General features: G+C 43.0%; 6 protein-coding genes across 6 annotated transcripts; 4 read left to right on the top strand and 2 right to left on the bottom strand.

Moving 5' to 3' along the window:
• Window positions 1-299: 299 nt before the first annotated feature.
• SAMD00019534_126090 (hypothetical protein) lies at window positions 300-2264 on the bottom strand (the record flags this gene model as incomplete). The annotated part of the gene is made up of 5 exons (XM_012892170.1): window positions 300-830; window positions 935-1317; window positions 1393-1854; window positions 1930-2060; window positions 2143-2264. Coding segments are annotated over 5 exons (1629 nt in total), but the record flags the coding sequence as incomplete, so codon positions are not given.
• Window positions 2265-2495: 231 nt separating this feature from the next.
• On the top strand, window positions 2496-3021 carry SAMD00019534_126080 (hypothetical protein; the record flags this gene model as incomplete). Its single annotated transcript, XM_012892169.1, has 3 exons — window positions 2496-2584; window positions 2667-2857; window positions 2939-3021. The coding sequence occupies 3 exons, from the start codon at window positions 2496-2498 to the stop codon at window positions 3019-3021; spliced, it is 363 nt and encodes a 120-aa protein (XP_012747623.1).
• A 288-nt stretch (window positions 3022-3309) lies between these two features.
• SAMD00019534_126070 (hypothetical protein) lies at window positions 3310-4041 on the bottom strand (the record flags this gene model as incomplete). The annotated part of the gene is made up of 1 exon (XM_012892168.1): window positions 3310-4041. One exon carries the CDS (start codon window positions 4039-4041, stop codon window positions 3310-3312), a length of 732 nt encoding a protein of 243 aa, XP_012747622.1.
• A 740-nt stretch (window positions 4042-4781) lies between these two features.
• Window positions 4782-5573, top strand: SAMD00019534_126060 (hypothetical protein; the record flags this gene model as incomplete). The annotated part of the gene is made up of 4 exons (XM_012892167.1): window positions 4782-4940; window positions 5026-5084; window positions 5167-5248; window positions 5313-5573. 4 exons carry the CDS (start codon window positions 4782-4784, stop codon window positions 5571-5573), a joined length of 561 nt encoding a protein of 186 aa, XP_012747621.1.
• Window positions 5574-7193: 1620 nt separating this feature from the next.
• On the top strand, window positions 7194-9497 carry SAMD00019534_126050 (hypothetical protein; the record flags this gene model as incomplete). Its single annotated transcript, XM_012892166.1, has 2 exons — window positions 7194-7337; window positions 7416-9497. The coding sequence occupies 2 exons, from the start codon at window positions 7194-7196 to the stop codon at window positions 9495-9497; spliced, it is 2226 nt and encodes a 741-aa protein (XP_012747620.1).
• Window positions 9498-11537: 2040 nt separating this feature from the next.
• Window positions 11538-13659, top strand: SAMD00019534_126040 (hypothetical protein; the record flags this gene model as incomplete). The annotated part of the gene is made up of 4 exons (XM_012892165.1): window positions 11538-11901; window positions 11982-12220; window positions 12288-13057; window positions 13140-13659. 4 exons carry the CDS (start codon window positions 11538-11540, stop codon window positions 13657-13659), a joined length of 1893 nt encoding a protein of 630 aa, XP_012747619.1.
• Window positions 13660-20046: the final 6387 nt, after the last annotated feature.

The following is a 20046-nucleotide window of genomic DNA, read 5'->3' as shown; positions in this document are numbered from 1 at the left end:
AATGTAAATTTAAAATGCAACATTATTTACTATTTTTTTATTGGAACAGTGGAGATGTGACGTTTGGAATCAGGTTTGAGTTACATAGGTAGTAAACCAAACGAGAAGCAATCCTTGCCTGTTGGACACTGCCCAAGAATGAGTAGTTTGGATAAACAATGTCCTTTGGTGTATGGTAGATAGTATCCAGATACGTGGTCAGTTGCTCTTGATAATAAGTGCTTGGTTGATCGGTAAAGTTGGATCCAGTGGCCAGTGTGACGGCAGGGATCCCGCGGTTCAAGAATGACAGTTGATCATTCCTGTAGAGCATATGGATCTGGGGGAATCTGTCGGGCGACACTGTCATCTTCTCGTCCACGGCCGAGGCATTGACAAACTGGTCCAACAAAGGCGCCAGTCCGACCCAGCAGCGTGACATCTCTGGTGACGTTGAGGAAGTTTACAATGTCAAAGTTGACGGCGGATACAATGTGCTTGTTCTGCTGGTCAAAGTGATCAATAAAGTACTGTGAGCCAAGCAATCCGTACTCCTCTGCTGTCACACTGACAAACATGAGTGTACGGTCCATTGGATAGATGGGACCGACCTCTGAGAATGTTGGTGTCGATGCTATCTTGGCGTAGAGTCCAAGTACGGTGGCCATCTCAAGGAGTAGTGCTGCTCCACTTGCATTGTCAACTGCGCCATGATAAACCTCTGTTTTGCCATTTACAGTGCGTGTTCCCAAGTGATCATGATGGGCCATCACAACAATAACATCGTTGGGGTGCTTTGCGCCAATCACACCAGCAATTACAGACTGTCCTTCAATATGTGTATTGGTTACCTGTTTGGATTGGATTTGATTAGTTTGATTGATTGATTAGTTGTGTATGAGAGAACGAAACTATGATGACGGGTCATCTTCATTTCCATCCTGCTATTACATACACTTAATGTAGTGGAGACTGTGAGTTGGGTGTCAATCGGTTGAAAGGTCGTCTGATTTGCACTCTCTATCCATTTGTCAAATGTAGTTGGTTGAATGGACGTTGATGCTATTTGGTTTGACGCACCCTCACTGATCCAACCTCTGATTGAGAGTGGGCTCTGCTGTGATTGCTTCTCCAACGACATCATTACAGTCTGATACTGCTGCACTATCTGACTCCACTTTTGGCCATCTTGGGCAGAGTTTAAGAACATTATACCTGCGCAGCCATGCTTTCTAGCCGCTTCATACTTCTTTGTCGTGCGTCCATAGTATCCAGCGTCCGTAGCGTTGAATGAACTTGGTGATCCAAACAATACCAAGACTACCTTGCCCTTGACGTCTTATGAGTGGAATGGATTTGATTGATTAGAGGCTGAGAACGCTTCATACTCTCCAATAGTACCAATTAACTTACCTATTGACTTGTAATCATCCCATGAAAGGTTTGGTGCTACGATACCATAGCCAACAAACACCAGAGGTGTTGATGATAGAGAGACCGAGGAGTCGTTGGTCTCGGTGGTGAGAGTAAAGTTGAGTGTGTACTGGAGATTGAGTGATCCAGTGGCGGAAGCGATCGACAAGGTAGGTGTGTTGGTGATGGAGGTGGTCACCAGAGGCACCTTTTGAATGTAAGTGCCATTGTCTCCCATTGGTTGCAGACCAGCGGTTTTGAAGATGGTCTCTGCGTGTTGTGCGGCCAGTGCCTCGCCAGGCGTGCCAGGTTGTCTACCCTGCAGCTCTTCGCTTGATAGATACTGTACATTTGATATGATTCTATTTACATCGATCGAGTCCAACACCCAAAGAGGTAACTTTGAGTTGAAATTGAGTTGATCGGCAGGATTAATATCCTCTGAGCTATCGTTTCCTTCGTCTAATATAAGTGATTGAGTATCGAGGGAGTTAGTTGTTTGGTGCTCCCATGTTCGCAACGGGGATGATAACATACGAACTAATGATGTTGACAATGAGACCGAGAGAAGTACTACAGAGAACAAAAGTGCAATGATACCAATGAATAGTCCAGAACACTTCATGCATCGCGGTGAGTAGATAAAGTTGAGACCAGGCAGTACCTGACTGTAATTAAGAATGAATGCGAATGAATGATTGAATGAGTTAACATCTTGGCTTTGAAGTTGATCTCATTCATATTACATACGACTGTCTAGCTGCTGCTTGTCCTTCAGGCTGAACCAGTGCGTCCAAGAATGTAGGTTGCTCCTGCATTTCATTACCCTCCTCCAAGTCATCATCTTCTTCTACTTGAGTGGCGTTCAACATTGTTCAAGTGTAATATATATTTATAGATGTAATGATACTATACTAATAATAAAGGTTGGATGTTGTTGGGAACACTTTAGTATTCATGCATTGAGTGGTGTCGACTTGGAGAAGTCTTGAAAGACTTCATTTTTTCATTCTTTAGATTCTGCACATCCTGTTGCTCAGCGCACTTTACTTTGTTCTCAAGACAAAACAGAGATAGACAGATAGATATATATAACATCAAGGATGGACACTGAATTGACACAACAAGAGATCGACGTCATCAGACAGGCAACAGAGCGCAGACAGAACTTGATAAGTGCAACTGAACTCATGTAAGCGATTAAATTCAATCAATGAATGATTGAACACAGACCGACTGACACTGATATATGTCCCGATGATGCTATACAATAGATATACCGCCAAGTACTTGAAACTTCAGGGTGGACAGCCAGACTACATCAGATACGATCGTTTCCCAAACACCATCAATAAGTTCAGAAAGGCTGGCTTTGCTATGAACCCATACGAGAAGGTTAGCAAGATGAGATCAGGAGAGATCATTTGCTATGGTCCACAATCTGTCGTCCCATCCGAGGGAAATGGTATGTTATCATACCATAACAATGGTCAATCAAGCATAGGAACTAACTAACTGATAATCATAATCATTATCATCACAACAGAGATCAATGTGAGGAAGTACTACTCTGAATGGGAGATCGACTACAAGCTATACGCTGAGAACCAGAAGATACTCACCAATTAATTATATGATTGATTGAATAGCGGAAGGAGTTTAAGCGAATGGTACAATAGCAACAACAATAAAAGCAGCAACAGCAGCAGCATCAACAACGACGTCAACAGCAGGCTTGAGTAAATCTCAACTCAATCAAACATATATGATAGATAGGTTGAAGGGTCATCAAACGACCCAAAGAACATACACACAGTGATGCATCAAGAAGGCAGACGACAACCAATCACACAAGCGATCACACACATTCAGTGACACTGATTGGAATTGAGTGAGAAGGTATTTAATGTATCTACACTACTCTGGTATATTGACGTCGCTAAAGTAATCACCAGAGTTCTTTGACGGATCAGCATTCATCTCAAACTCGACAAGATCAATGACGCCACTGATCTTGATGGCTTTGATATCGAATTCTGCTTCGTTCCATTTCTCGTCGGGGTAGATCGCACGCGCTACATCATAGTGCGTAGGCCCCAGCTGGCTATACAGAGTGGTCGAGTAGAAGACGTTGTTGCGTTGCAGATCCAAGAAACAAAACTCGCTCTTTGTAATGTCAAAGGTGCGCAACGTCCACTCGGCAAAGTATTGGCGCATGGAGGCCGAGTGCCAAATCCACGACGGCTTCTTGTAGAACATCCATGGGCACCATTCCACCTCGGGGAATGTCTCTATTAGATGGCGGCGGTACTGGATAAAGTCAATGTTCAGACCCATACGAGCAAAGTGGAATGGCGAGAACGAGAAGAAGTCGTGCGGTCGCAGGAGCTGTTCGTTGGCATACCAACGGAGCATTTCGCGCACGGTCTGAGGGTCGTCGTAGAGGCCTTTGGGTGCATGTTTGAACAGCCAGGGCAGCCATTGATAGTCTGGGAACAGGTAGGCAAGCATGCGAGCCATTGATCCGCCATGTTTCCTCTTTAAAATGCCATTGAGCATATCATCGGACTGAATGTGCTTCATCGTCAGGCCATAGTATCGTTTGAATTGTGGCTCTTCGCCCTCTTTATCGATACCTAGCGATATCATCAATCGTCTAAACGCGATCAAATGTTCTCGTTGGCCAGTGTTTAGAATGGTATAGTTTCTTGAATCGCCACTCCCCTCTTCGTTACCATTCGTGATCGATGGTACAAATGGTGTATTCTTGTATAAATCTATTGCATCGACTACCTCCTTGCTGACCTGTTCTCTGTGAGATGATACTCTATAATATCTAAGAGTTGTTGGACCACATCCACCTCCATTACTGTTCAATGTGCCATTATTATGTGTTGTTGTTGTTGTATGTATATGTTTGTTTGTATTGTTCGATGACTTGGTGACGGGCGATATCAATGAGGTTATCGCCCTCTGTGTCCACTGATGACCAACGTTGTTTATTGTTGTTGGTAATAGACTATTACTACTACAAATATTGCAGTGTACAATCTGTCTTCTACATAATGCTGATAATTGTATTCTATACATTAATGATAACCTTTCTTCTTCTTACGACTTGACAGGTCGTCATCGTGATGTATTGACATGGTCGTGCCTCGGTTGACCTTGTGTCCAATTAGTTAGCAGAAACAAAGTTTATGGGTTAGGGTGACAGATCGTCAAAACGTGAGACAGAATCCCAAAAGAAGAAGTTGAATGAGATGTCAAGCAAGGACCACACCAATATCTCTCGCTCAATAAAACACAACCAACACAAACATACTTACATAGATATACATACTAGTACTTATAATAATTATATATATATATATCATATATAAAGAGATATGAATCACGTATTCCAACAATATAAACAGGACTTTAAGGAGCTTGCTGAAACATTAAAGACAGACTTGAACTCTTTGAGCAATCCAATTATCTCTCATGATCAACAACTCATATTGATAAACAAGGTCGAGTCAGACTTGGAGGAGGCTCACGAGATTGTATGTGTCTAGCCAACTCATAACCAAACTGGCTCATTCACTAATTCACTATATCTCTCGCTCATACAATCAATCAATCAAACAGGTCCAACAGTTGGAGTATAGTGCACAGAACTCTGGACAGATTGCAACAGAGAGACCAGTGTAAATATTTATATTACCGAGTGATATCGGGATGTGTAGACCTGACAACATTCATACTAACATTACTCCCCTCCCCTTTTAGTATTGACGAGTACCTTAATATAATCAGAGATAGAAAGAATGATTTGGAAAAGATCACAGGTGTTCAATCAAAGCCAAAGAGTGTATGTTTCATTCGTCACTATAAACAGAGACGTCTCCACAAATAGCTAACATCGACAACAACAGCAAAAGAAAATCCGTTTCGATGAGGCCAACATTGTGATTAGAGAGGATGTGGACAACTATGTGGAGGAAGAGGATTTAGATGACCTGCGAAACGGACCAAAGTCAGATATCTATCTGCGTGAGAACGGTTTTGTTCCATTCGTCAAGAGGAATGCTCTAAAGATCACAGTAGTTGGAATTCTGGCGTTGGCCGCTGCACTCATTGTCATATTCGTCTACATGAAGAAGAACCAGAACTCACCGGACCAGAAAGTACATTAATCGTCCTTCAGACGGGTTCATCGATCCATTCATCCATCAATCCAATAGACGACTCCTGTGACTGTATTGTAGTAGTAATCAATCCCATCCATCAATCCATCCATCCATCAATCCCCAAATGTATCACTGCTTTTTTTTTCCTCCTCTCAAAGCCCCACCAAGTCAAATAACTCTTAAATGGATTCCATAAACACTTTCGTTAATTGATTAATTGATTGATTGATTGTCGTCGATCCCAGGGCAATGATGCAAAAATCACTTTAAAAAAAAACAATTTTGCAAAATAGATATATTTTAATTAATATCTTTTTTTTGGTTTGTTGGGCGAGTCTTCTCAAAAATAATTTTAGGGACCTGAAACAACACCAATGTGGGCCAACGTTGTTTTGTTTGTTTTGTTTTGTTTTCTCTGTGTGAGGACCTCACATGAGCCCTATCAATCATTGGTCTAAACCAGTCAATTACAGAAGAGACACATAAATAACACCAACACAACACACAAACAACATACTTTTATTATTATTATTATAACTTTCACAAACATACACACAATTCAATCATATAAGCAGGTGTTGATTGATTTGATTGATTGATTCTGACATCAACTCTTAAAGATACAGATACCACGACATATATATAACAGATATAAGATATCAAAAAGAGAGAGAGAGAAAGACATCAGGAACAATACAGGTAGGTGATTGGACCATCCATTTTATTTATGTATCATTGATGGCCCAAACGAACATTCCAAGATTATCACTGGATTGAAGCCATCACACGTCCACATACATACAACATCATTCACTCAATCACTCAACCATCAGTTTTAATATCAATCAACTTTGTTATGTTCGTTAGTGGTTGATTGATTGATCAAACGACACCACACACAATCAAACAAACACACAAACAAATACACACACAATCAACAAACATCAAGCTACAGGTTGTACTCTGGTGACTTGACCATCATGCCCATGATCGACATGTGGCCATTACACTTAACACTGATCATGCTTACGGCGCCACTACTATATTGCTACTATTATTACATCCGCGCACCCACTCGCGGACCCACATTTAATCAACAACGGATCATCATCTTCATCACCAACCATTGTAAACACCCACTCACACTCATTCACTTCACTTCACTTCACACTCTTCAAACTGGATTATTGGACTGTCAAAGAGTGAATGAATTGGAGATCTCACCCTTTTTTTATTCTTTGTTTGTTGGTTGTTAGTTGTACTTGTTGTTGGTGTGTGCACGTGTGTGTGTTTAGCCATCCTCTGTCACTCGAGTTCATGTCATGTGATCATGTTTCCTTTCTTTTATAAATGTTATAGATAGATAGAATAAATATATATTGTTATATTTTTATACATACATTCACTAACAATAATACAAACGATACAACGACAACTATAAAACGACAATAATACAGCAATAGCAACTCTAGCAACTCTAGCATCATCATCATTACAGATCACAGATCAGTATTATTACACTTGCCTGTATGACAATGGATGCTCAAGACCCATTTGCTAAATACGTAAGTGTTATTATACTCCAGAGGAGGAGAAGGAGACTATAGTACTGACTATGACTGATGAATGAAACAGCAAATTGGTGAAGCCATCGGTAAAGGTGCATTTGGTAAAGTTTACAAGGCATTGAATACAGATACAGGTGACTTTTGTGCCGTCAAACAGATAGAGAAATCGATTATATCAGAGAAACAACTCCCAAGTATATTGGTATGTTGATTGGAATGAATGATTGAGATTGAATGAATGAATGAATGATCTAACAATACAATCAATCAAATATTATAGCAAGAGATCAAACTACTTCAAACATTACAACATAACAATATTGTCAAGTTTATAGAATCACATGAGACACCAAAGTTCTTGTTCTTTGCATTGGAGTTCATTGAAGGTGGATCACTGGCAAAGATTGCCAAGCGATATGGTAACTTTGCAGAGCCATTGCTCAGTCGTTACATATGCCAGGTGCTGCGTGGATTGGAATACTTGCACGACAAGGGCGTCATTCATCGTGATATCAAGAGCGACAACATTCTGATCACAAAGGAGGGCGTCATCAAGCTAGCCGACTTTGGCTCGTGTACATATTCAGCGCTGGATCGCAAGCTGACCGTGGTCGGCACACCCTTTTGGATGGCGCCCGAGGTCATCCAGATGGACATGAACGCCAGAAGCACAGCCTGCGACATCTGGAGTTTGGGCTGCACGATCCTGGAGCTGCTGACCGGCAACCCACCCTACTGGGAGCTGGGTACCATGCCAGCCATGTTTGCCATGGTCAACAACCCGCACCCACCTCTGCCGCCCAACATCTCGTCCGAGCTCAAGAACTTTTTGATGGCCTGTTTCGTCAGGGATATCAACAGACGACCGACCGCGACTCAGCTAATGGAGCACCCGTGGATAAAGATGCACCAGGTCGACGACCCCAAGAAGGCGCACAGGGTCAGCATTCGAGCGGGCGCGTTCGACGACGAGCCACAACAGCAGCACGACGACCACGACGACGAGAACGCATCCTCTGATCTCAAGGAGCGCGTCACACAGCTCGAGGCACAAAAGAAGGAGATGAACTACACAATACAAAAGTTGAAGGTGCACTTTATTAGAGCGATGCGCGAGAAGAAGCTGATGAAGGAGATGATCGCCCAGTTGGTACAGGAGCGCGATGGCTACATGGTCAAGCTGGGCATGACACCCCCGCCCCCACCCAGCATACTGGCTACGTCCAATGAAAAGGGCCAGCCCAATAGTAAGGGCACAATGGATGGCGCAGAGATATTAGACTCATTGAGCAGACATGCGCGGTCTTCTTCCGCGCCCATCACCCCACCAATCAAGATCGCCACAACCACACCGTCGCCACTGACCACAGGCGCATCATCAAGCACCAGCAGCGGACAGGGCTCAGGTTCATTCAAGTCGACCAACATCCTGTCGTCCGATTTCTTCCAGCCACTAGACGATGATTCAGACAGCGATGACCCCTCTGATCAAGGCTACCTTATCTCCTCATTCTCTGACCTGCACGCTGCACGTGGAGCATCAAGCAGCAGCAGCAACAACAACAAGAAAGGCACCATTCCAAGATTGACACGCAACGACGGCGATCATCCAGAATTCCAATCAAACACCGGACTCAATGGTTATCTATCCACGAGCGGATCTCTACACGTCTTCCAGGCAACGGGCGACTCATCCTCGGGCAGTCTCATCTCGAGCTCGCCCTCCTCCTCGCACCACAGTATGATTGGCGGCTCACTCAACATAAATGGAATCACCTCGGGCAAGAGCAGCATCAGTTCGAACGGCGGCGGCAACGACAGCCTGGGCAGAAAGCCAGTGCTGACGCGCGAGCCCTCACACAAGTCACAGCTCAACCAAGTGATGCAACAGCAACAAATCATCAAGGAGCGCCGGAACAGTTTGTCGGGCAAAGAGAGCATACTGAATATGAGCGGCAGCATCTCGTTGAGCAGCAGCGGATCGGTGCCCCGCAAGTCGTCGCAGCCGATGCTGCCCGGCGGCTCACTCTCCAACTCGAGTGAGCGGTCGCTCACCAGCAGCGGCAATCTGGAGGATGGCGAGAACGCGCAGACCGTGCCACCCGTCGAGTCGATCGTCGTCAACGTACAGCCACCACGCATCGGCGACGAGTGTAAAGTAAAGTGTGGCGATGGCTGGTACGACGCCGTGGTGGAGCTGGTCAGTGGCTCAACGTTTGTCGTCACCATCAAGCCATTCAACATCAAGCAAGAGGTGTCCCAGTCCGATGTAACATTAGCCCCGCTTCAATTCCCCGTCAGCACAAAGAAGAAGGGCAAGTTTAGTATATTTAGTAGTGGCAAATCGTCTGGCAAGACGTAATAATCATCATTAAAAACTATATTATTAGTATTCGAATATCGTCTTCATTGATTGATTGATGGTGATAATTTTTGTTCCAGAGTTCAGTCAATTCCACACACTTTGATGATGGAAAAGGAGTGGAAATACCTTTTGAGCCCCAATCACAAAGGCACAATCTTGTATTGATGAGCTCCACTCTCCATCCTCTCAGTCTCATTTCATCAACATCAACTTCACTCATTAATTATCAATCAAATACTGTTTTGCTCTCTTCTCACACTCTGTCACTCAATCAATCAATCATTGACCATCACAAATGACATTTGCACATAGTTTAAAGAAGTTATATATTAGTTCTGGTATTGGTCTTAGTACTATGGTTGGTGTAATGGTAGTTGTTCCATTGATTGCCAGTGCACTTGGATTTAGAAGTCCAGGTATTGTAGTAGGATCCATTGCATCAAAGATGATGTCCATACTTGGTACCATATTACCAATACGCGCCCTACAGAGTATTGGAGCCAAGAAAGTGTTTGGAATACCATCAGCATTCTACATTGGAGTGATCGTCATGATCTATGTACATAGAAAGTTGAAATAAAGTAATCAATTATGCATGCCATAAGAACCACTCCATGATGGTGTCGATGTCAATGAATCCACATTGAGTGACTTGGTTGAGAATGGACTTGTCATACTTGAGGAATGTTGTGTCATTGATTCGATACAGTTCAATGTTGAACTCTCGCTTATCAACCTTGATACAATACAATGACTTGGTTGCCAACAACTGTTCCATTGAATTAGATTCTAGAATTAAAAGTTTTAAACTTAGAGTATGGATTGAAGGTGGCAGATGTCTTGGGTTAAATTGTTTACAATACTTGATGGAAACAATGTATAATCGATTGGATGATTATAGTAATTGAGTGATAATGAACGGAGTGATTGAGGCAATGATGCCGACATGGTGTAAACAGAGTGAAATCTGAGCTTCAATGAATCGAGACCTTGAGGAAATGACCACATTGTGAATTGTCCACTGACATGTATCTTTAGATAAGTCAATGTTAGAGGGAGTATTGAGGAGTCCATCACTGCCGTCATAGTTTGATGAATAATAATGGATGGTTTGCAATTCAGTGATTAGAGTGATGGGAATAAGGTGCTGTTCAGATCTTTAACATTCACCTCTGTCTTCAGTTGGGTGAGCTTTGGAAAGACGACACCAGGAGCAAAGGACGCATCCTCCCGCATCACAAGTTTGACACTCGCATGATGACTGAATGGATGGCAGTATCTTGCACAGTCCAGAGTGACATCGGTGACGGATTCGGGAAGGTGAGCGGCTGATTGAATGATCCACCAAAATGGACACGCTCCATGGTTGGCGGGAATGTGCCATCGGCAATCGGTTGATTGAATACTCGTGACAGGATTAGAATCTTGAGGCGAGGCGGGAGTGTCCCTGGATATATGACACAATATTTCGTAACAATTGAAACTTATCCATCTTGATTGATCTGGTTCGGTCGGTTATCGATTGATTGAGTGTCAGTGAGTGATCAATCGATCAACGACGTTATTATTATTACTTTGAAGTTGATGTTGTTGTTGAGATGTACGAAATGAAGGACAACCATGCACCGAAATCAAATAAATATTTTGATAAACTTTTTATCTTTAAAAATATCTTTTTGATATATCTCAAAATTATATCTTGATTATCATAATGGGTCACTCACTGGGATGTGTGTGTGAAACACAATGATCATTCAATCAAACACTCGCACATCATCACACAAAAACACAAAACACAAAACACAAAACACACAAAACATAAAACATTGTTTGACTGTTATTATGCAAACAAGTGAGCCCGGGACCCACCCCATTTACACAATTTTGTAATTGGTCCAACTATTCATTCAACTTCGAGCCCCAACCAAAGACCACATTCAAACAAATATTCTCGTTTATTCATAGAGATAAATAATAATAATAATAATAACACACAAATAATAATACATATAAGCAATAATATAATAATATAAAGGAATGAGTGTATTTGCATCATTGTTGAGAAGGAGTACAAGTACATTCTCATCGAATGCTATTAATACAGGTGATAAACCAGCACAGACACCTTTTGGTGATGTTTGTTCAGACTCTGTTGTGGAGCCAGAACAGTTGAAGACTTTGGAGAAGAGTTTAGCCGATGCAAAGATCTTGTTGACAGAGTTACAAAAGAATCTAAAGTTGTATACAAAGAAGGGAAGCTCATTGGCCAAGAACCACAGCCAATGGGCAAACTCCTTCTCCAAAGACCATGTCCGATCCATCCAAGTATCAGCACATTCTCAACAAATCGCCCAACAACATCAGCTCACCGATGCCGAGAAGGAGTCACAAACTGGAATTGGTAAGTCATCATGATCACTTGGTGGAACTATTCCATGATTATTCAAATCAAACTAACATTTGTTAAATCAATCAATGTAGATAAGGCATTGGAACAGTTCACATCGTCTGGTACAAAGACGGCTGGCTTTGAGACTGACTTTAACAATAGCGTTAATGAATCGTTCACAAAGCCTGTATTGGCATTGCTTGCCAACATTGAGGAGAGGAAGATATACAAGAAGAAGTACGACAAGGCAGTTGGGGAATACGAGACCCTAATTGGAAAGATCAAGAATCAACAAACTCAAAAGAAGATCGATATACTAAAGTTGTATAATGTATGTTATCATGATTGATTGAGTGCGAGCATGGTCACTGACTAACACCCTCCCTTTACCATGGTAGTATGAAAGAGATAAGACAAAGGCCAAGGCTCACTACGAAGTGATCAAGCTTGAATATATTGAGTTCCTGAAAGATACTTTGAATAGATTGCATACGGACTTTATTGATATATTGGTGAAGCATAATGATACTATCACGTTGGAGTATGGACATGCTTACCAGGAGTACGCTGGCATCAAGAACTACATCGATACATTGAGGACATGGTGTCTCTCAGAGCAAGAGTTCTACAAGCAGGAGGCGGGCGAGCGCGAGCAGCGACGCATCCAGGACGTCGACCAGGAGCTGCACGCCAAGTTCCAACCGATCATCCAACTACTCAGCACGCCACCCTTTTCCATGTATCACTACATGTCCGAGGTGCGCAAGAATGAGCTTTTCCCGCCCCAGGTCATGACACCGAACGGACCGTCGTCGCCAGTGCAGGTCTCGCAGCCAATCAACTTCATGCCGCAGTTTGTGCGAATCGTCGACTCATCGTATCAGTTGTCCGATCTGCTGGTGCAGCAGGTCAAGGCCGACCTGCCCAACGTTGCACTCAACGCCGGTACATTGTTTGCCAACAATGTCATTGCTGGTGAGCTCATCGATGAGATCTCCAGACACTTGGCCACACCCTATCTCAAGCATATCTTTGACACGGCGATCACATCAATCATCAACAATCCAGAGCGATACGATCCACTGTCTGCCCAAGGCATCGACGCATTGATCAATGAGTTCCACAACACAATGGAGACTGTCATGGTGTCCGAGAAATACCTTCCACCGTATGTTTGTCAAGTCATCCAAGAGCAGGGCCATGGGCCAGACACTAACAATCACTCACTCACTCATTCATCATCTTTACAGAGCATTCAAGAAAGCATCGAATGAGATATACTCACATTTCAGCAGCTCGACTGATGATGCACCTCTGGGATGTTTGTTGTTTGGAAAGGTGTTTGCAGTGTCTGTGGCCAAGCCACATATGAACAACTTGTTCCATGTGATACCCTCGCAGACGGCACTCGAATCACTGCACTTCTTCTCAACACTCTACACGACACTTGGTGCCAATCAAACATTCACAAAAGGTCCACATCAGCAATTGAACGACGCGCTGGCCAGATGGAGATCCAAGCTCAAGGACTTCTTTGGATCATTGATGTCGAGCGATCTGACCGAATGGGAGTCACAGGTTCCCCAGACCTCGACCTACCATAACGACGTGCCCACCGTCCAGAAGTTCCTCAAGCAGCATTACCTCGGTCTCTCGCTGGCGATGCAACAGCGTGGTGAGCGCGACCTCTCCCATCAATTCCTAGTGGCACTTGGACATCTCGAAGCTGAGGATCCAACCGTGATGCCAACCGAGACCAAGACAAACTAGGTGATGATGATGACATTGTTACATTATTCCAAATACATCATATCATACAGCCAAAGGCAAACAGATTATACATGCAAGCACACATCATCCAGACACAGGTTTATTCAAGCTATTTGGTAAAAGTTGTTGATTGTGATGGCTTCGACATTGAGTTGGATCGATCGTTCGTTGTCCTCATTCTCGGTTGTCATTGGTGTCAGTATCACGTCAGTGTTAACATGTTTGCCTACAAGATTGGACACCAATGACTCATACTCCTTGGACTTAAGTTGATCATGTATCAATGGGAATTCGAATATATCTGTACAACATTGATTGGGGATCTGATGTTGATTGATTGTTTTGGGTGTTAGTCCATCGTCCTTGATCCATGTCTGTCCAAACACATACCTTTAGATTGAATAGCCATTCATCAACTTTGACAACAAGCTTCAACTCGACCATTAGTGAACTGTCAACGAGTCGTCGACATTTGGAACAAAAGAACTGTTCTTGTGAATATCCGAGGACATGGTCACCGTAGAATGGTGAGACAACGGTGTTGCATGTCGTGCATCCTCGGTAGAGGAAGTCTGATCGGTTGGAATCCATCACCACTCCATTGACATTGACAATTGATTGATAGCATGATACCAATTCGAATGAATCCTCAATGGCTCGTAGATAATCCAGTGGAGGTGTTGATGTTCCAGGCGCAGGTGCAACACTACAATCATCGCCATCACCATCTTTGAATACGATTGAGTACTTGTCGGCCAATAGCATTGATGCTGCTGGTGTGGAGTATGCTGATGGTGGCAACATCATAGCATCTTGAATGAGGACCACATCACCAATGTTAAGGTCTTGCAAAGGGTATCCTTTGTTGCATGCGGACAACACGTTCAGACTGCATGATGTGAATGAGATGGTTCCACTCTCAGCAGGGTCGTCGCCGGGACTTGACTGCTGTCCCTTCAAGAACAACAGGGTGGATTGCCGTCCATTGCGTTGAATGTGCTCGACTGTGCCTTGTATGTTGAATCTCGTCCAGAGGTAATCGGCGAGTGGCTGTTGATAAAGTTGATTGATAGTGAATATCGTTTGATCTGGTTGATAGATTGATTGATCGTCGGACGAGCGTGGCTGGAGGAAGAAGGTCGAGTTGGGGCGTACACGCAGGATGTTGTAGTTGAATGATGTGCTTGGTGTTCGAAGGTTTGGATCGATGTGATGGAGGAGGAATGATCCCTGTGGGGAGTCACGCTCAACTCGCTGGCTGGAAACATATTGTAGATTGATGAATATACACTCGGACAGGATTGATTGTTCGTTTTCCAACAGGTCCACCCACTTGGGCATCAAGTACTCTGGGACTTGTATCTCGTTGACTGCGCCTTGAAGATTGGTCACCAGTATCTTGACATGTCTGTCATACTCGGCCATGGCCAGACTGGTGGCGCTCACCAATGGTGATCTCGTATCCATGTTCTGTTGCTGCTGCTGATGCTCGAGGGGTGTCCTAAAGTCAAGATATCTGAGTAGGACAGTCATAACATTGATCTCGGTGATGTTTTGATTGAGCTGATCAATGTCCACGAGGTCATAGTTGAGCAACACTTTGCCAAGATTACATTGGCTGAATGCTTGTATATCTTGTGCTGGTGCAGGGTCCCTCAATTGTGTATGAGGATCATTGATCGTTATTGTTTGTAGCTTGTCCATTATTGTATCGGTGGTAGTTGTTGATGATGATGATATGTTGTCGTTAGAGTCTGGTGTGTGAGTCCTTCCCGCCAGACATATGATTGTTGGCGATTCGCGTGTAGAGTGCTGAACAAACTGCCAATAATCAATGTTGATTGTTGTGTTGAGCTCCAGTTTCCACTTCTCCTTCATCTCCATTGAGAATATAACAGTGATTTGTGCATTGTTGTTCAACAGAAGCACATGTTCATCATTGTCGCCATTGCCACCGACACCATTGTTCAACACACGACATTGAGTGACATATACGTGTGGCTGCAGTGGTGATGGGAGCTGAGTGACCTTGACCAGTACCTTGTGATCGTAGTGGTTTGGCAGTGGTGTGATCAATGATTGAGTGTTCTGGGCCGCAGTCTTCTTTGAGACCAATGAGATGTTGTTCTGTTGCTTGGTGAGTAGGCCCATAAGCTTGGAGGTGATGCCGCCACGCTCAAAGTTCTTCTTGGCAAACTTGATTGGTGTGCTCTTTGTCGGTGTCTGTTGATCCACGCTGTCCATGTCATACTTGAGCCACTTCTGATTGGCCTGTGGAGTGCTGGCCACGGAAGTGGCAGTTGATTTGTTGTTGGTTCCAGATGAGTTTGGCATCGCGTCATTCATACTCTTCACAAAGTTACTTTGAAGATCTTGGTAGTCCGATGGGTTGACTGGACCATCATCAATCAAGTTATCCTTGACATACTTTGGATTTGGTGTATCCCAATGCACATTGCTCGAGCCGATGTTGTCGTTATTGTTATGATTCGGTTCATCATCAATGTCCTCAATATGCTGTTGATTGAATGATTAGTGTGAGTAAGTAATTGATTGATTGATTGAGTGAGAGTGAGAGAGTGCGTGGACATACCTTCCTTGATGGCATCTGGTTGCGGAACACATCGATAAGTTGGTTCCTGGAGTAAGACTCTTCGAATCTAGGTGGGACAGGGGATCGACTGTGATCGTCAATGTTTTGGACTGCTTCGGTGTTGTCATCATACTCGAGTGATGGCTCAATCTCATCCTTGTCATGTTGTTGTTGTTGTTGTTGTTGATGTTGTTGTAGTTGGTCCGCACCATATTGTGTCCAATCAAATGATAGTTGACTACTGCTTCTTACTAATGGTCGCAGGATTGATACAATAGGTTGTTGTTGAGATGCAGGACCTGCCTTGGCAGAGGAGGCTGCATTGATTGTCGATTGAGTCAAAGACTGTGATGGTGGTTGTGATTGAGGCACTTGTGAAAGGCTTGATTGACTCATATGTGTGATGGTTGAGTTATTGCGATCATGATGCTGAACAGCAGTATTCGAATCCTGCATGAGTATGCCATTGAAATACTCCTTGTCCTTCTTGAATGAGTTGCCCCTGCTCAGGCCAAACAGTTTGGCAAGTCCAGATGCTTGTGATGCTTGTTGTGCGCCAACTGGAGGTGCAGCTGCACCACCACCGCCCTGGATCTTCTGTGTTGGTGTCAAAGGTGTCATGTCATCATCATTGCTATCGATTGATTCCTCAGTCCTGAACGAACCACCAGTCTTCCTCTTGTGACTACTACTGGCAGTAGGTCTATAATAGGCCATTGTATTATTACTGTTTGATGATTGTTGTTGAGGTACTGGCATGGTTGGATCGATATAATCATCGTCATCATCATCATTGATACTGTCAACAACTGAATCACCTTGGTTGTTGTAATCATCAATGTTGTTGTTGTTGCTGAACAATGGTATATCAACATCTTTGCGTGATGAGTGGTGGCCATTACCAGTCGATGATGACGACGATGATGATGATGACGACTGTACCAAGTTAAGAGTGATTGGCGCTTTCTTTCGGTGTATCTGCATCTTTGAATGAGAGCCATGGGGTGTTGATTGTTTGTGTTGTGTGTTGGACTGTGGCGCCAGGAACATGCCATACTTGAATGTTGGCGTGGCATGATAGGTGGCCAACTCTTGATGTTGTTGTTGTTGAGTTTGAATGCGTTGTTGTTGTTGCTCATAGTGATAGCTGTCCCAGAAGCCACCGCCGCCATCATCATTGTTGGTATTGACATTGCTGCTGACTCCCATGGGAGTTGATGATTGAGTGGCAGACAACTTTTGTGGCGTTGATTGTTTGATCGAAGATATAAAGTCCCTTCGTGATGGTGTAGCGGTGGGAGCAGTGCCAACATTGTGCTTGTTGCCAGTAGTAGTAGTGATATGTACATTATGATGATCATCTTCAACGAGGTCAATGCTGTCGACATTGGCTTTGGATGTGACGGCAGAGTCATGTTGGGCAAAGATGTCATCGTCCAGGTTGATGCTTATTTGTGTTGTATCGTGCTGTTGTTGTTGTTTCGAAGAAGACGATGATGAAGAAGTAATTGAACTGAGTAACTTGTGTTTGTCAATGTATGATGGGGGAGGTGATGTGGAGGCTGTGTCACTCAGATCAATCACATCTGCTCCCCTCCCCTGCGCCGTCTTGTTCTTCAATGCTTGTTGAGGCTTCTGTTGTTGATGTTTCTTTAACTCCTTCCTAACTTTATCGAGATGTTGATGATGTTTATCTTTCTTTGATGATATGAATCCACTTGCGTTGGTGCCTCCTCCACCTTTGATTGGTGATGTTGTTGATGATGATGATGATAGTCCACGTCTATTACCATGACCATCATCTCTGTCGAATATTATATCATCATCATTCATAGTCGTGTCATTGTTTGTACCTGTTTCAAAGAGATTGGCATCGATAGTATGCTCAGATACAACATAAGACAATCCAAATCTTGATGTCAATTTACTTGGCTTATTACTAGTGTGTGATGCAACACTCTTCTTTCTCTCTATCCAATCTGCCATATATATATATATTCTCTGTTTCAATATTTCTGAAAGTAAAGAAGAAGTAGTAATTAATGATGATGTCTGACAGTCATTATTAAAATTTTTGAATTTAGAAGAAAACAGAAATATTTATTAGAAGTAAAATTCATACAAAGGAAACAGATGTACTATTTCCTCAATCCAAGATCGTCCAATCAGAATTGAGTGATCACTGTTTCAAGTGTTCATACACACACACAGATTTGTATGAACAAATGAAATGGCAAGTGATTGCTTACACCTCACTGCTGTCGCACAAAACGCGCGCAAAATAAAACAACACACAAAAGAAAATAAATAAATGAAAAAAAAATGTGCCAAAGCAACAAGAGGCAACCACGCACGCAGGTATCAATCACTGCACCCACCCCACGAATTCATTTCATTTGAATTTAATAATATTTGTAACTACACATATTTTTTGCACAGAGAACAACTAATCCAACAACAATGTTCATATTACTCTCAACTTACATTCTAAGAATAATTTTGCTACATCTTGACACTATTGATGTTTTATGTTTTCTCTTAGTAAGCAGAAGCATCTTCTCACTTCAAAAACTCATCGCACCGTCACTGAAGCACCACTTTGGAGCTATACCATCATCATCACAACAACCGACACCGAAGAAAGAAAGCCTATATACATACCTGTCTACATATTCTAAAGAGCTCTCAAAACAAAACCCTTGGAGTTTTCATGAGCTTCCTCAAGCCGGAGAAGATTTACCACAATTATCACTGCCCTATTTCAACAAACCTCTTCAAGTTGGACAAATACCTATGTCAGTGACACAACTGTCACTTGGTCAATTCGATCAACCTCTTCTGGTTGGGCATATACCTCAGTCAGTGACTCAGTTATCAATGAGATGTTTCGATCGACCACTTCAAGTTGGACACATACCACAATCAGTGGTACAACTGTCACTTGATCATTTCAAACAGCCACTTCAAGTTGGACACATACCACAATCAGTGGTACAACTGTCACTTGATCRTTTCGACCAGCCACTTCAAGTTGGACACATACCACAATCAGTGACACAATTGTCGATTGATGGTGTATTCGACCAGCCACTCCAACCTGGACACATACCACAATCAGTGACACATTTGTCAATGCACTTATTCCACCATCCACTCCAACCTGGACACATACCACAATCAGTGACACATTTGTCAATGATAAATTTCAACCAGCCACTCAAAGTTGGACATWTACCACAATCAGTAACACAATTATCAATGGACAGTTTCAACCAACCACTCCAAGTTGGACACATACCACAATCAGTGACACAACTGTCACTTGGTGTATTCGATCAACCACTTCAAGTCGGACATATTCCACCGTCAGTGATACATCTGGAATTGATACTTTTCAATCATCCTCTCCAAGTTGGACACATGCCACAATATGTTTCAAGTTTAACTTTTGGCAGAGAGTTCAATCAACTTCTCAAAACAGAGTACATTCCATCAGTTAGATCACTGTCTATTCAATGCCCGCAATTTTCTCCCGAGAATATCAGTTTGCTTGGACACAGCTATCTCAATGAGCTTAGTATTGTCCACGTAGCTACAAAAAGCAATTGTAAATCTGTTGAGCCATCCTCACTTTTACACCAGGAGACAATTTCACATTTTTCAAAGATGAATACTCTTTCGCACTTAATCGTCAAGATCAAGCCGAGAAAGACGACGCTCAAAGGAATAGATGGTGGGATGCCATTCTCTATTTTGTATTCATTGCTCAAGTTTATTCCAACAATCACTCTACA

This window comes from Acytostelium subglobosum, assembly GCF_000787575.1.
Source record: "Acytostelium subglobosum LB1 DNA, scaffold: scaffold53, whole genome shotgun sequence".
Taxonomy (NCBI): Eukaryota; Evosea; class Eumycetozoa; order Acytosteliales; family Acytosteliaceae; genus Acytostelium; species Acytostelium subglobosum.
This window is presented reverse-complemented; position numbering and strand designations above follow the sequence as displayed.